This window comes from Polyodon spathula, chromosome 1 (genome assembly GCF_017654505.1).
Source record: "Polyodon spathula isolate WHYD16114869_AA chromosome 1, ASM1765450v1, whole genome shotgun sequence".
Classification (NCBI taxonomy): domain Eukaryota; kingdom Metazoa; phylum Chordata; class Actinopteri; order Acipenseriformes; family Polyodontidae; genus Polyodon; species Polyodon spathula.
Window position 1 is genome coordinate 61,546,954 of NC_054534.1, and position 13,312 is coordinate 61,560,265.

Here is a 13,312-nt window from a genome sequence, read left to right on the forward strand (position 1 = left end):
TCCACTCACCCTGCAGATATACTGGTTGTGCTCTCCTGGGGAAAAGGTTTGAGAGCGAACAATCATGCTGTTCCTCACAAATGACCTCTGCCTGGAGTTGCGGTTGTTTCTGTCCTTTGGCCTGACTGCCACATTCTCAGGAACTGTCCCCTCAGTGTTGGTTTCTTTGTCCACCTTTATTACAGCGTTCCAAAATTCATATGGGTGATTAAACACTGATTGTATTGGCACTTAGCAAATTTTTAAAATGCATATTTTATATATATATATATATATATATATATATATATATATATATATATATATATATATATATATATATATATATATATTATATATTTATTTATTTATTTGTACATGTACACACTTAAAATTACACAGCTGAATTCAGGGATAAAGATAACACTATCTTCCAACTCTTGTTGTATAAAACAAGAAACAGGCGTTTTTTGTCAACAAAAAAAAAAGAATCCCTGGTTTTTGATGCACGAGTAAACAGTTGGCTTGCAAGCGTGTCTTCTATATTGTGCACAAATCACTTTTTAAATACAGAAAAGGCATTTGGAAGAGAAATTTCTCAAGGAACTACATCAATATATACTAAGCAAAAAAACCAAAAAAAAAACCTCCACTGGAGTCCGCAGTAGAACAATGAATTTACACCTCAGCTTCACAGAAGAATGAAAAAAATACCTAAAACCCAATATACGAACTTGACACCACTATTTATTTCAATTTCAATCACCACTGGCCTTTTGGTATAGTAATACTGAGTGCATGTGGGAGTGCTGGCAGGCCAGAGCAGAGACGAAAGTTGCTACTCTGGCACCCCCACTCCCACACACAGTCTGACAGAACACTCAGCTTGTCAAAAAAATTCAAGTTCAGTTCATACTTGCATCCTTTCAGAGCACCTTTTGGGAGGCTGGTAAAAATGCAATTTATAGAGCTCAATGATAATCCATATTAACCAATGCATTGCAAAATTACATTTATAGAATATTCAACATTTAATAAATCAGCTTGTGCAGCACTAGCAATGACAATGCAAGAAAAACACCCACCAACAATAATATTTGCATTAAACAATAGCTTAAACCCAGAAATACTTACCAAGGTTGGTCCTTCAGCTGTCAAAATGCAATTTCCATTGGGGTATGATTGGGCACAGGCAGCAAAATCATCTTCTGCCATCATCTTAGCTTCAGCTTCCTCCTCCTCGCCAGCCTCCTCTTCCAGGGCCAAGTCACCTGTGTCCTCGATAAGCACCTCCATCCTGGGAAAAAAATGGCCATTAAAAATCCTGATCAATATTCCTAGAGCGAGGACTGTAGTCATTCATCAACTCTGTAAAATGCCCACTGGTACTGAATCTTCAGCTATATTCATTAGTTTAAGTTAGGCAGTGACTTGTCTAAGATTAAGGGGTAGGTGCACTAAGATGGGCCAGTTGCAGCACAAACATACCACAATTTATATTTCCGTTTTGCGACACTTTAAGTAAACATTTTGTCATATGTACTAAGAGAAAATATGTTAATGAAGACAGCCGCATAAACTAATTTAAATATTTGCCGCATCTTAGCGAGATCTCTAGCATTATACACTGCGAGCGTGCCAGAAGGATAACGTCTATTCATGCAATGGTGCAAGAATCAAAATAACATTGTTTTTGTTAAATGTAAACATCATCTGTACAATGCATTCTGTTCTATCTTCATTTCACCTATTTTAATATATAGTGGAACGTCGCATATCTGTCACATAACCACCCTGATCAATTAACCACCTCATTAAGTAAATAAATAAATATTAAAAGTAGACTATGAGAGTAATGGTATTGGCAAAATGCAGCTTCCACGATGGAAACGGAAAGAAAGCGTTATAGCAATCAGCCTTTTAGTGCGTTCCTCTTTAAGAGAGACAGGCTGTGTGCGTGTGTTAGTCAGTTGCGTGTAGCAGTGGCATTTCAATACACCAGCCAAGAAAGCTTTTTTTTGGTGCAGTATGTTTATATGATGGAGCGCACTCTTGCAGATATTGGCAGTGTGTTGTTGTTGCTTTTAAATGCATCTGAATTAAACAAAGCAAGCTTCATAAATACAATATTTACCGGTCGTTTGTTTAAAATAGCCAAAGCAATATTCAAGCTGACCATTTTATCATCTGTTGGCAAGAAAGAGCGCAACGTACCGTGACAGAGATATTAAAAAAGCAGAAGCAGGGAGGCAGGGATTTCTAGAGTTAAGAAAGAAGCCATCAGTTGTAGGTTGCTGTACATTTACCATTTGTTTTGTATTTTTTTTTCTTAAAAAGCTTTGCGTGGAGATGGTATAGCAAACCACATAGGAACACTGTGCATTTGTAGCCTAATTAATGTCATTTATGTCTGCTTACTTTTAAAGCAAAGAATGTCCCCATGTTTAAAGCAGTTTGCGTGCTGTTTTTGTTCACTAATCTATTTATGGATGTGTAAATACTTTTTCTATAGATGTTCACAAATACGACTTTTTCACATATCCACCTATACCCCAGTCCACAGGGGGGTCGGACATGCAATATTGTACTGTATATAAAAAATGAAAGACAGTTGAATCCCATCAGATTCTACAGTGGGGCTCACACCTTCAATACCCCAGAAAGCTTTTCATAATCATACAGTAGCGCCTCGCTAAACCGGACATGTTTGTCCGACATAAGGAGGTGTCTGGTTTAAAAACAATACAATAAAATCGCACACACAGAAATTTATACTGCTCAATGCATATTAAATGTACATCATTTCGCTGAAATAACACTAATGTGTTTTGGGTAGGCTACACATTACATTATGTAAAAATATAAATCTGTAAAGTAGGCCTATACAGTATACAGTACAGTAGTAAAATCAAATGAACACCTAGCACACTTTCTTTTTATTTTGGCCTACCAGTAATAGAAAATACTGTGGCTCTCAAAGGTATTCACCCCCCTTGGACTTTTCTACATTTTATTGTGTTACAACATGGAATCAAAATGGATTTAAATTAGGAGTTTTTGCCACTGATCAACACAAAAACGTCCGTAATGTCAAAGCGAAAAATAAAATCTACAAATTGTTCTAAATTAATTACAAATATAAAACAGAAAATAATTGATTGTTTATTTCACCCTGTGGCAGAGCACAGCTCTGGCCTTTAGAAATTGGCAGGGATGGGGTCTCCCAGTCCTCCAAGTACCATCCAATGAATGATTTTACTATTTAGCATAATAAGACCATTTGATTCTTAATTTTAAATAACTGAGGGTTCTCCCCAGACATCAATTTGGTGAAGTCTGGCCTCTTTTGGGTGGAAATCCGGAAACATTATCACCTGTTCTAAATGAAACTCCGTTTCTACTTTTGAAAAAACTGAGGGTTAGGTCTGCAGACGATCCTGTCCTTACAAAAACTGGCAGTACAGTGCATCAATGATCAGGGCTTGAAGTTCACCTATTCTTCTTGCTGATGTTACAGCGACTAAAATACTGTTCTCCACTTCTGTACACATGTGGTCATGGGTTCGAACGGTGATCCCATGAGTTTCCCAGAGTACTAGGCTGAGGTTCCATTGTGGAACAATGTGTTTTCTTGGAGGTCTTAAATGGTTACTCCCCCTAATAAATCTAGAGACCACAGGATGAGAATCTACCGGGTGGCCCTCCCAGCCAGGTAGAATGCTGGAAATCGCAGCTATATGAACCTTGATGGAGGAAAGAAACAGACCCTTATGAAACAGGTGGCTGTGGTAGGATAAAAACTAGATAGAGAGACAGCTGTATGGTGCAAGGAGTTTGACTGGCACCAGAGGCCACATTTTCTCCATTTGCCTGTATAAGCCTGGAAAATGGAAGATTTCTTTGATACTACTTGCTCCGATATAGTCCTTGTTTCTTTAGCAGTTGCCATTCAACCTCCTGGCAGTTAGCTGTAATACGGACGGATTGAGGTGGAGCCTCTTCCCGTTACTCTGGGACAGCAGATTGCTGGCTCACTGCCAGGCCTCGGCCATTTCCTGGATTTCTGAAAAATAAACTCTTGGGCTTTGGCTTCGTCTCTCCTTATCTTCCTGAGTACTGTTGAGATAAGTGGCAGGGGTGGGTATGCATACATTAGGCCTCTTGACCATGAAATGGACAGGCCGTCTGTTGCCATGGCTACTTCCTGTTGAAAACAGGAGCAGAAAAGTAGCCACTGAATGTTTTCTTTGTCGCAAATAGGTCTAGTTGTGGATGACCTAGCGTGTTGAATACCCAGCGTACCTCTGTGCAGATCTGCCACTTGTGGGGAGTCATCTTTCTGCCGAATGAATCCGCGACATTGTTTTCGTATCCAGGTAATACTCTTCATGGATAGGAGGCAAAGCTCCCAAGACCTTGTACCCCATGCTCGTTGGTATATTTTACCTCTGTGGTGTTGTCGGTAAAAATGTTTATCTCCTTTCTTAATACTGGGCTGAAGTTTCTAACAGTTAAATGCTTATTTGGAGTAGGGTTTTATGGTGGAAGGATACCGACTTGGAGCCAAAAAGGACTATATTGCAAAGATCTCTGAGCTAGAGATACGTTTGTTCTCCTGCCAAGCAAAATGGAGACCGGGAGTTCACTCTGTGTGAAGTTAATCTATTAAGGTAAGAATTAATGTTTTTCAGCAAGTGTGGCCTGTCAGCAACAGAGATTACCATCAAAAAGCCTCTAGAATTTTCTGCCAACAATCAATACATTTTAAGGGCTTGGAGGTTGACAGAAGTCCAGTATAAAAAAGGAAAAGATTACTAAAACAGTATTGTCAAATTTAGATGGCATTCCTTAAACTAGATTTAAGTCACTTTTGTATGTGACATCCTTAGGAAATCATTATCTTAACAACACATAACTGTAAATATGCACAGATCTCAGGTTTGCACCTACTGCTGGGAATGACAATTAAAAAAAAAAAAAAAAGATAAATTCTTCGACACAACCAAAAAGTTTCATAAAATGTAGTTAATGGAATGTACAGGTACATTTACACAAGCTAGTCACTTTCACCAAGCAACAGACAGCTACCTCATTATATTCTTGCAGATAAGTACAGTGAAACTGAAAGTGAAGCAGACAGTATTTTGGTCCGACTTTGAGCATGTGTAGTAATCTTAAACACACTCCCTGTAACAAATATGTATTACGGATCAGGAAACTGAACAAAAAACTCACCAATAAAATAAAATAAACTTCCACTCCCCTTTGCTGTCTCCAATATCATGTCTTGCATCCAGACACCTAAAAACTGGCTTCATTACAAATTTTACTTGATTAAACAGACACAGTGAATATTCTAATTTTAACAGTACTTTACCATTCCTCTCCTCCCTCCATCTGCCCATCTCTCTCTTCTTGTGCAAGTTCCTGCTCTACCGCCTCCAGCTCAGCAGAGGTCCTTTCCAGCAATGCAGACACAGCATCCTGTTTTACACACAACAACACAATGAGTTTATCTGCAGACACACAAAACATTAAAAATACTACACAATGTACTTAACAAGTGCTGGTTAAGAGGGAGAGTAAAATTAATTTTAAAATAATTAAAAAGTCTACCTGGACAAAAAAGAGAAACATGGGCTATTTGTAACATATCCCCAATTCTTTATACAAATATAAACTCCAACAGCAGAAACTTCCAATTTCAGACCAGAATGGGCACCACAACAGATCATAGACCAATAGAAGGCACTTAGTTCAGAGCCGTTTCTGAATCAGAGTGCACAAAATATTCATGTTTCTCATGGAGCATTCGCAAAAGTGATGAATCAATAGGCAATTCTGGAGAACCAACTTTGCTGGATATTTCAACCCTACCTTCTCAGCAGGAAATACAGATGTTACCATTGAGAAATGGTTACACTTCTCTCCAGAACAATTTAAACAGTTGCATTAAATCGGTTTTGTTCTGGCTGCACGGGACAGCACTTTGAAAGATGTGGTTTAAATGTATTGCCCAAACTCTCTACCTTTTCTGTTCTCTACCCTTTGTCTTAGTATAGGCATACAAGTTACCACTAAAGCATTGGCTGCATGAATGAATACATTTTTATCTGCAGTGTTCGTGAAAAGATTAAGGGAGGATATCTGTAACACTGTACACCACAATTAAATGAACGCAGTTATCTGTCGTGGCATACAAGCTGATAGACTGTAATTGTGTCTTTTAAGATGCTTCTGAAATGAGGAAACTACCCTGTGACTTGAAGCTACATGAACCCTTAAATTTGAGGTGATTATCATATCACACTTTATTCTGACCTATAAAATACTTAGCTCTCAATGACTGTTCAAATAAGGACAGAAATTAATCTAAATTACACTTAGTCACAGTTAATTTCAACACAATTTAGAACCAATAAGATCTTAAGCTGAAGGAACACGGAGCCACTTTGTGTCTTGGAACTTGGTTTCAGGAGACTAGTTTTCAAGCCACAGCATGGCACACGAGGGGGGGCTTGGGGTTTGATACAGTAAAGTTGCCTCAAACTAGGTCTCCTGGAACCAGGTTTCAAGCCACTGTTCCTGAAAAAGTAGCTTTGTGTACAAGATATTGCTTCATATGCAAATATGGTACTTTTACTTTAAGAGATCTAGAAAGTTCTAATCTAATTGACGGCTCCGAATCATCTAACCTGTTAGCCAGTCGGAATACAGCATTTTCAAGAAGGGTGGGTAGAAAAACTTAAAAAAAGAAAGAAAATTGTCATGATGGTAGATTAAGTGTGCAAAATTTTTTAAAAATATTTTGTTTTTTCTTTTAAAAAAATAAAAAAGTCTTGAACTAAAAGGACTACGGTTGTTTTTCTACAGAAGACAGAGTTCCTGGACAAAACTAAAAGGCTGGAGGATAGCGTAAGTCTTATCAGCACAATGAGTTATTGTCAGAAAGAAGCTTTGTGATAAAAGTGAAAGTAAAGAAAAAACGCATTTAAACAGCTTTATTATTTTTTTTTTTGTAGCACAGTAAAGTACACTAAATCTCCTTTATTTTCTACTGAAACTGAACTACGACGTTTGAAAAAGTAAATAGTTGTTAGTGCACTGTAGTTTTGTTAGCAGAAATAAAGCTTATTTTCTGGACAAAAGAAATGTGTTTGGTCTGAACTAGCAGTATACACTTGTGAAGCAAATACAGCTAGCAAGTATTTTTGTGCGCGAGAGAGCGTGATTCTGCGCCTGTCGGGGGTGGATGGGGACTGAAGTGAACAACCTTCGCCTGGCAAGTGTTCAAAACATCCAGGACAGCCACCCGTGTTTTTATTGTGAGGGAAAAGAGTGTTAGGACTCATAGCCTTATTAGAGCAGCTGTAGTAAATCGCCTTTATTCGCCTTTGCCCTGCCAATCCAGTGACATCACCTCAGATGTTCCTGGATAAGTAATACTGCTTAGAAAGGTTAATATTATTTGTCTTTGACTACTGACATTTATTACTAAGCTGCCAGCAAGACATTCAAAATAATCTGAATTAACCTCACTTTTCCCTTTCTGTAACAACTGATCATTTTCTTTAATAAATACAGAGAACAATTTGAACTATAGCTATTGTGCAACTGTTATTATTGCTATAGATTTGCATGGGGGGGGGGGGGTGTTTAGCTGGTACTATTACTTACCTGTTGTGTACCACTACTGTTAATTCAGGTAACCACTGAGTATTCAAACCCTGAACCCTACCTTGCCAAATTAAGTGAAAGCTTTACTGAAACAGTAAAAAGGTTAATGCAGGATAGGCACATACCTATAATCTGGGATATAGGGACGAATTGTGTTGGGGCAGGGACCAAGATTCTTACGTTTCTCATCCGTCCAAGAAAACTAGCATAGAACCCCTACAACGGCGAGATATTTAAAAAACCCCATCACAAAAGGTACAGTATGTGAAAAATACACTGAACAAGGGGTGGGGCTTGGCTGAGAGGCTACAGTGTCCTTTTGCAAGTCATGCCTTTTAAATCTGTTTTACTCTGCACGTGCAAAATAAACAGTGTGTGTGGTGAGCTGGACCCGACGTGCCTGACAAGCGCTGAATAAATGGACTGCAAAGGGTTAATCCTCAGAGTCACTTTCATCGCTGTCACTTATTAGCAGTTCATTACGATCAAGCTCCTCCTCATCTTCCTCAGCTTCAATGGTAATGACAGAGACCTGCTGTTTAATAGAGACCCAGTGTTTATTTACAGTATTTGCCAGCAGGCGACCGAGCGATTATTTGAAGTTTTAAGGTATTTGAATCTTGTTAGCAACAGCAAAACCATACTTACTAAATCCACAACACCCAAGTGCTGATCAGGCAGTGCCAGAGCCTTTTCTTCATTTTTTTCTTTGTTCTTTTGGCTTGAGATATTCTTACAAGGCAACAAGTTGTACCAGTGGTTTGAGATTTCGCCAGACAACAAAAGGTCTGCTAAGCTTATCTGCGTTCCAGCCTGTAAGGTGAATGACATTTGAGGTGCAGAAGGCAGGCAGTTTCAACACACTTGTTTAGACGATCATTTTTTGAAAGTTTTGTCAAAACAGAACTCTTGTCCTACCACACCGTACCTGTAACCCAAAATGTAATTCTGCGATTGGAGTGAAAGGCAACTTAGGAATTTCAAAACATAATTAAAAAAAAAAAATGCCCTAAAAACAAAGACTGACAACAAGACTCACTTTGAAATAGTCAAATCATTGTACAGTATTCCAGCAAGCAATTACAGTGCCTATAGAAAGTCTACACCCCCTTGAACTTTTTTTCACATTTTGTTGCGTCAGTTCCTCAGAGTTTCGTGCATTTAAATGAGGATTTTTTTCCACTTGTCTACACTCCATACTCCACACTGTTAAGGGAGAAAAAGTTTTTACTGAGAAAAAAAAAATATATTAAAAATACAAAACTGAAAGATCATAATTGGATAAGTCTCCACCCCTGAGTTAATACTTGGTGGAAGCACATTTGGCAACAATTACAACTGTGATTCTGTTGGGATAGGTTTCTACCAAATTTGCACACCTAGATCTGGCAATATTTGACCATTCTTCTTTACAAAACTGTTCAAGCTCTGTCAAGTTCCTTGGGGAGCGTTGATGGACAGCAATCTTCAAGTCATGCCACAAATTTTCGATTGGATTTAGGTCGGAGCTGTGACTGGGCCACTCAAGGACATTTACCTTTTTGTTCCTTAGCCACTCCAGTGTAGCTTTGGCTGTATGCTTTGGGTCTTTGTCATGCTGAAAGGTGAACTTCTGTCCCAGCTTCAGCTTTCTTGCAGAGGGCAGCAGGTTTTCCTCAAGGACTTCTCTGTACTTTGCTCCATTCACTTTCCCTTCTATCCTGACAAGTGCCCCAGTCCCTGCCGATGAGAAACATCCCCATAACATGATGCTGCTACCACCATGCTTCACAATAGGGGTGGTGTTCTTTGGGTGATGCGCTGTGTTGGGTTTGCGCTAAACATAACGTTTTGCGTTTAGGCCAAAAAGTTCCATTGGCCTCTTGGTAGCCTCTTTGATCAGTCTCCTTCCTGCTCAATCATCCATTTTGGAGGCCTGATATAGGCAGGGTCTTGGTAGTGCCATACACCTTCCACTTTTTAATAATCGTCTTGACCGTGCTCCAAGGGATATTCAAGGCCTTGATATTTTTTTGTACCCATCCCCTAATCTGTGCCTTTCAATTCTTTTGAAAGCGCCTTGGTGCTCATGGTTGAGTCTTTGCTTTGAAATGCACTACCCAGCAGAGGAACATACAGGAACTGGTGAATTTATCCTGAAATCATGTGAATCACTACAATTAAACACAGGTGGAGTCCACTTAATTTGGTGTGTGATTTTGAAGGCGATTGGTTACACCTGAGCTAATTTAGGATTGCTATTACAAGGGGAGTAGACACTTATCCAACCAAGCTATTTAATTTTTAATTAATTTTCTACTAATTTTATAGAATATTTTTTTCACTTGGAAGTTGTGGGATAGGATGTCTAGATAAATGAAAAAACAAAACAAAAACTATTTTAATAATTCTAGGTGATAAGGCAACAAAAGGTGTAAATTTTGAAAGGGGGTGCAGACTTTCTATAAGTACTGAACATGACAGGTGGATAAAGAAAGTGTATTTGATTTTCAGTATAAGTTAAGAATTTTCTTACATTCAACAACTCGTTTTACTTGTAAACATACATCACCTCTCTTTATGTACTGCATTCATCATTCCAATACTGCTCGTCACAAAATATCAGTAGCACATACCAGACATTCCTCCTGGCAGGTGTTGCCCAAGGTACAGACATCTAGTCTCAGGGTCTTCTGCTGCAGAATGATCTGGGATACCGCGGCCCTGAAGATTTCATTGAAGACAATGGTGTCTGCCATAGTGAGGACTTTAGTGCGAAACAAGCAGCTGGTGTCATTTGAAGAGGGAAGCAAGGCAACTCTAAAATACCTACAATTCCATCAGAGAAAACAGGACAGTGTGATTTTCACATGTGCAATCCATTTCTTTAAAAAAAAGTTCACACAATTTAAACACTGCCAAATAAGAACCATTCTACAAATCACACGAGAATTTGTCAGAGATGTTTTTAAAGACTTTATCGTACATGACTTGGTGTATTGTATGTACAGAACAACATCTTGACAATGAAACACAAGGTACAATACACATAGCCTTCCCCGTATAGCCTTATATGGGGATGCCATGCCACCCCCCCCCCCCCCATATAAAGCAATGAAAAAACGACTTCCAGCTATTTTCAATATTTCATGCATGAAAGTTAATAGGTGCAAAGACTGTGGCCTATGAAAGCCATCTGCTATTTTTTTCTGTGCATTGATTTAAATAAATCATTCATCACAAGAAGTCTCGTTTCTTAAAATGCCTATACTTACATTTTTGTACCATGTGGCACCAGAAGAGTGGACTGATTTCGCATCTGCATTATGATTATTACAAAACTGAAATTAGTAGCATCATATCTATAGAAGGAGGAGGAGAGAAACCGAGTAAGTAAAATAGAGTAATTAATAACTATTTCCATTAAGAAATAAATATGTTTAATTAGATATACTGTCATCAAATTACAATAATTTGTACTTATTTAGAGGTAGATGACAAATTAGAAATCTGGCGTGGTGTTCAAAAACTAGGAGACGTATTGAGTGTTTAATTCCTTTCTCATTTATTGGGGCCCAACCCTAAAGAAAAAGTTAATTGTCCAATGCAGTACTTTTTTTGTTGTTTGTTTGTTTTTAATAGAACCTCTTACTTGAGTCCGATCTGAATTTGAGCTGCCTCTAAAGATGTGAGATCATCTTCAATATAAACCATGTCTTCCACTTCAACTGACCTGATAACAAGAAAGGGGACAAACAGTGTTGGTTTTACCACTTTATAATATAGTAGTTTGCCATATTTACACAGAAATGCACTGATTTATTTTGACTCGTCAAAGGTTTACCACCAGACTTTTGCACAGTAGTTTTGCAGTTGTAGCATGCTTCCCCCATGGTTATACTATACATTTACCAGTTTACCCTGGTTTGCCATGTTTATTAAAATGCTTTGCCATAAGTATTTTTTAATTTGTTTTACAATGCTTACCTCTGTTTTCACTATGCTTTATTATTCTTTGCTATGCTTTTACTTTTATAAGGGTTTGCATTCTTTAAAATCTCTGTTGCGAGACCAACTGTTTCCATGGAACAAATCAATTATTGGTTAATTAATTTCCAACCCTGATCAAATGCAATCTGAATCCGATGGCAGTTGGGGGCAGATGTCAAATGCAGCCCAGTTTGTGATGGACAGGTGTCCCAATTAATTTTTAGAGGAGAGAAGACTTGAGAAAATAGGCAAATTCATATCTAAAAGCAGGTTTTGCATGATTTTATTAAAATGAAAACAGATCTAATGTAGGAGGTTCAGACAGAAGGCAAACAAAGGAAACACTGGTGATTTTTTTTTCTCTGTATCAGATCACACGTACTGTTTGACAGACGCTTCATACACGCCACTGTCTCCAGCAACCGACTCGTCAGATACCGCTGCAGACACACACGCTGTCTTCCCTTCAAGTAAATGACCTGCGCCTCTTCTTTGCAAATCAGAACCTGTGCAGAGATTAAAAACACACTTTCCCTTTAATTATGTTACCGTTGCCAAGTTTTTAAATTCCAAGCAACATGCAGAGATTGTGTATCTATTCAAGATAAATGCCTAGCTGGGAAGGAATCCAAGCAGAACTACAGACATCTCCAACAACAAGATTGCCTTGTTTACCTGATATTAATGCACTGTGTAAAAACTGCATTGTACATTTTATAATATAGCAAAAAAAATATCAATCAAATAATACATTGTAGGACATCAGATATTTCTTTTTCTTTGTTTTCTAATACTTTGATATGAAAACATAGGTCATGTTGAACAATCTTAAGGTAGTTTGGACCACTTGACTTAACAGTGGCCATCTTAAACTTACATCTTAAAACGACTGCAAGTATGTTAAGTTCCTTAAATTTAGAAAGCATGTTTTCTTTGGCTTTGTGAAAGCCACATGATTGATTTCCATTACATGACAGTAGATGTTGAACTTCATGCTGATTTGAACTCGGCTCTCACCAAGATAAGCACCAACTAAGACCTAGCTTTACAGTAAACTAATATGATCCATCTGCATCTCCATCCATTTGCGTTGTTTTCCATCTGATGATGTAGATATCCTTCTGTCTGGTGTTGATTGCTGAAGTGTAATGCTGGCTCCAGGGATCAGCTCATTTTGCCTCCCCAGTGCATTAGCACACACAACGGCTGCGATGCTGGTTCCGGGGATCAACCCAGTGTGGTCTCCCCAGCGCATCAGCATGACAACCGTCTGGATTGAGCTAAGTAGGGTACATCTCTGGGGTCTTCAAGTGGGCACGTTCCATCCTCAGTGTTTCGTCGACTAGCCCACGACACCTCAAGAGGGCTCGACGGTGATTCTGGCGTCCCCGCATCACCCCCCTCCGTCCCCCACTCAACTCAGCCCAGCTTACTTACCTGTACATCAGCGTTTCTTTCTTTCTATTGTGCTTGAGATCCCCAGCCAGAATCTTTCCGTCTCAACCACAGCCAGTTGCTGCTCCTCTCTGCTGCTTCAGTTAAGTTCTTCACTGTGCGACGCAACTCTTGGCCACTGAATCTGACGTCTCTGAGAAACCGGGTTGTAGAGTGTGCCACAAATCCTCGACAACCCACTTCCACTGGGTAAACCCGGACTCTCCATCCTCGCTGTTCCGCTTCAGTGGCT

At 38.8% G+C, this 13,312-nt stretch overlaps 1 protein-coding gene across 1 annotated transcript in view; it reads right to left on the minus strand.

The window, feature by feature from the left end:
- Positions 1 to 13,312, minus strand: part of LOC121320575 (protein WWC2-like) — a 70,759-nt gene that overhangs the window by 4,494 nt on the left and 52,953 nt on the right. Inside the window, exons 12-19 of the mRNA XM_041259030.1 lie at positions 12,008 to 12,131; positions 11,288 to 11,368; positions 10,911 to 10,997; positions 10,272 to 10,464; positions 8,305 to 8,469; positions 5,357 to 5,463; positions 1,114 to 1,276; positions 10 to 174 (exon numbers count right to left, since the gene is read on the minus strand). Coding sequence (XP_041114964.1) covers positions 10 to 174; positions 1,114 to 1,276; positions 5,357 to 5,463; positions 8,305 to 8,469; positions 10,272 to 10,464; positions 10,911 to 10,997; positions 11,288 to 11,368; positions 12,008 to 12,131 — 1,085 coding nt within the window. The remainder of the gene's footprint in view (positions 1 to 9; positions 175 to 1,113; positions 1,277 to 5,356; positions 5,464 to 8,304; positions 8,470 to 10,271; positions 10,465 to 10,910; positions 10,998 to 11,287; positions 11,369 to 12,007; positions 12,132 to 13,312) is intronic.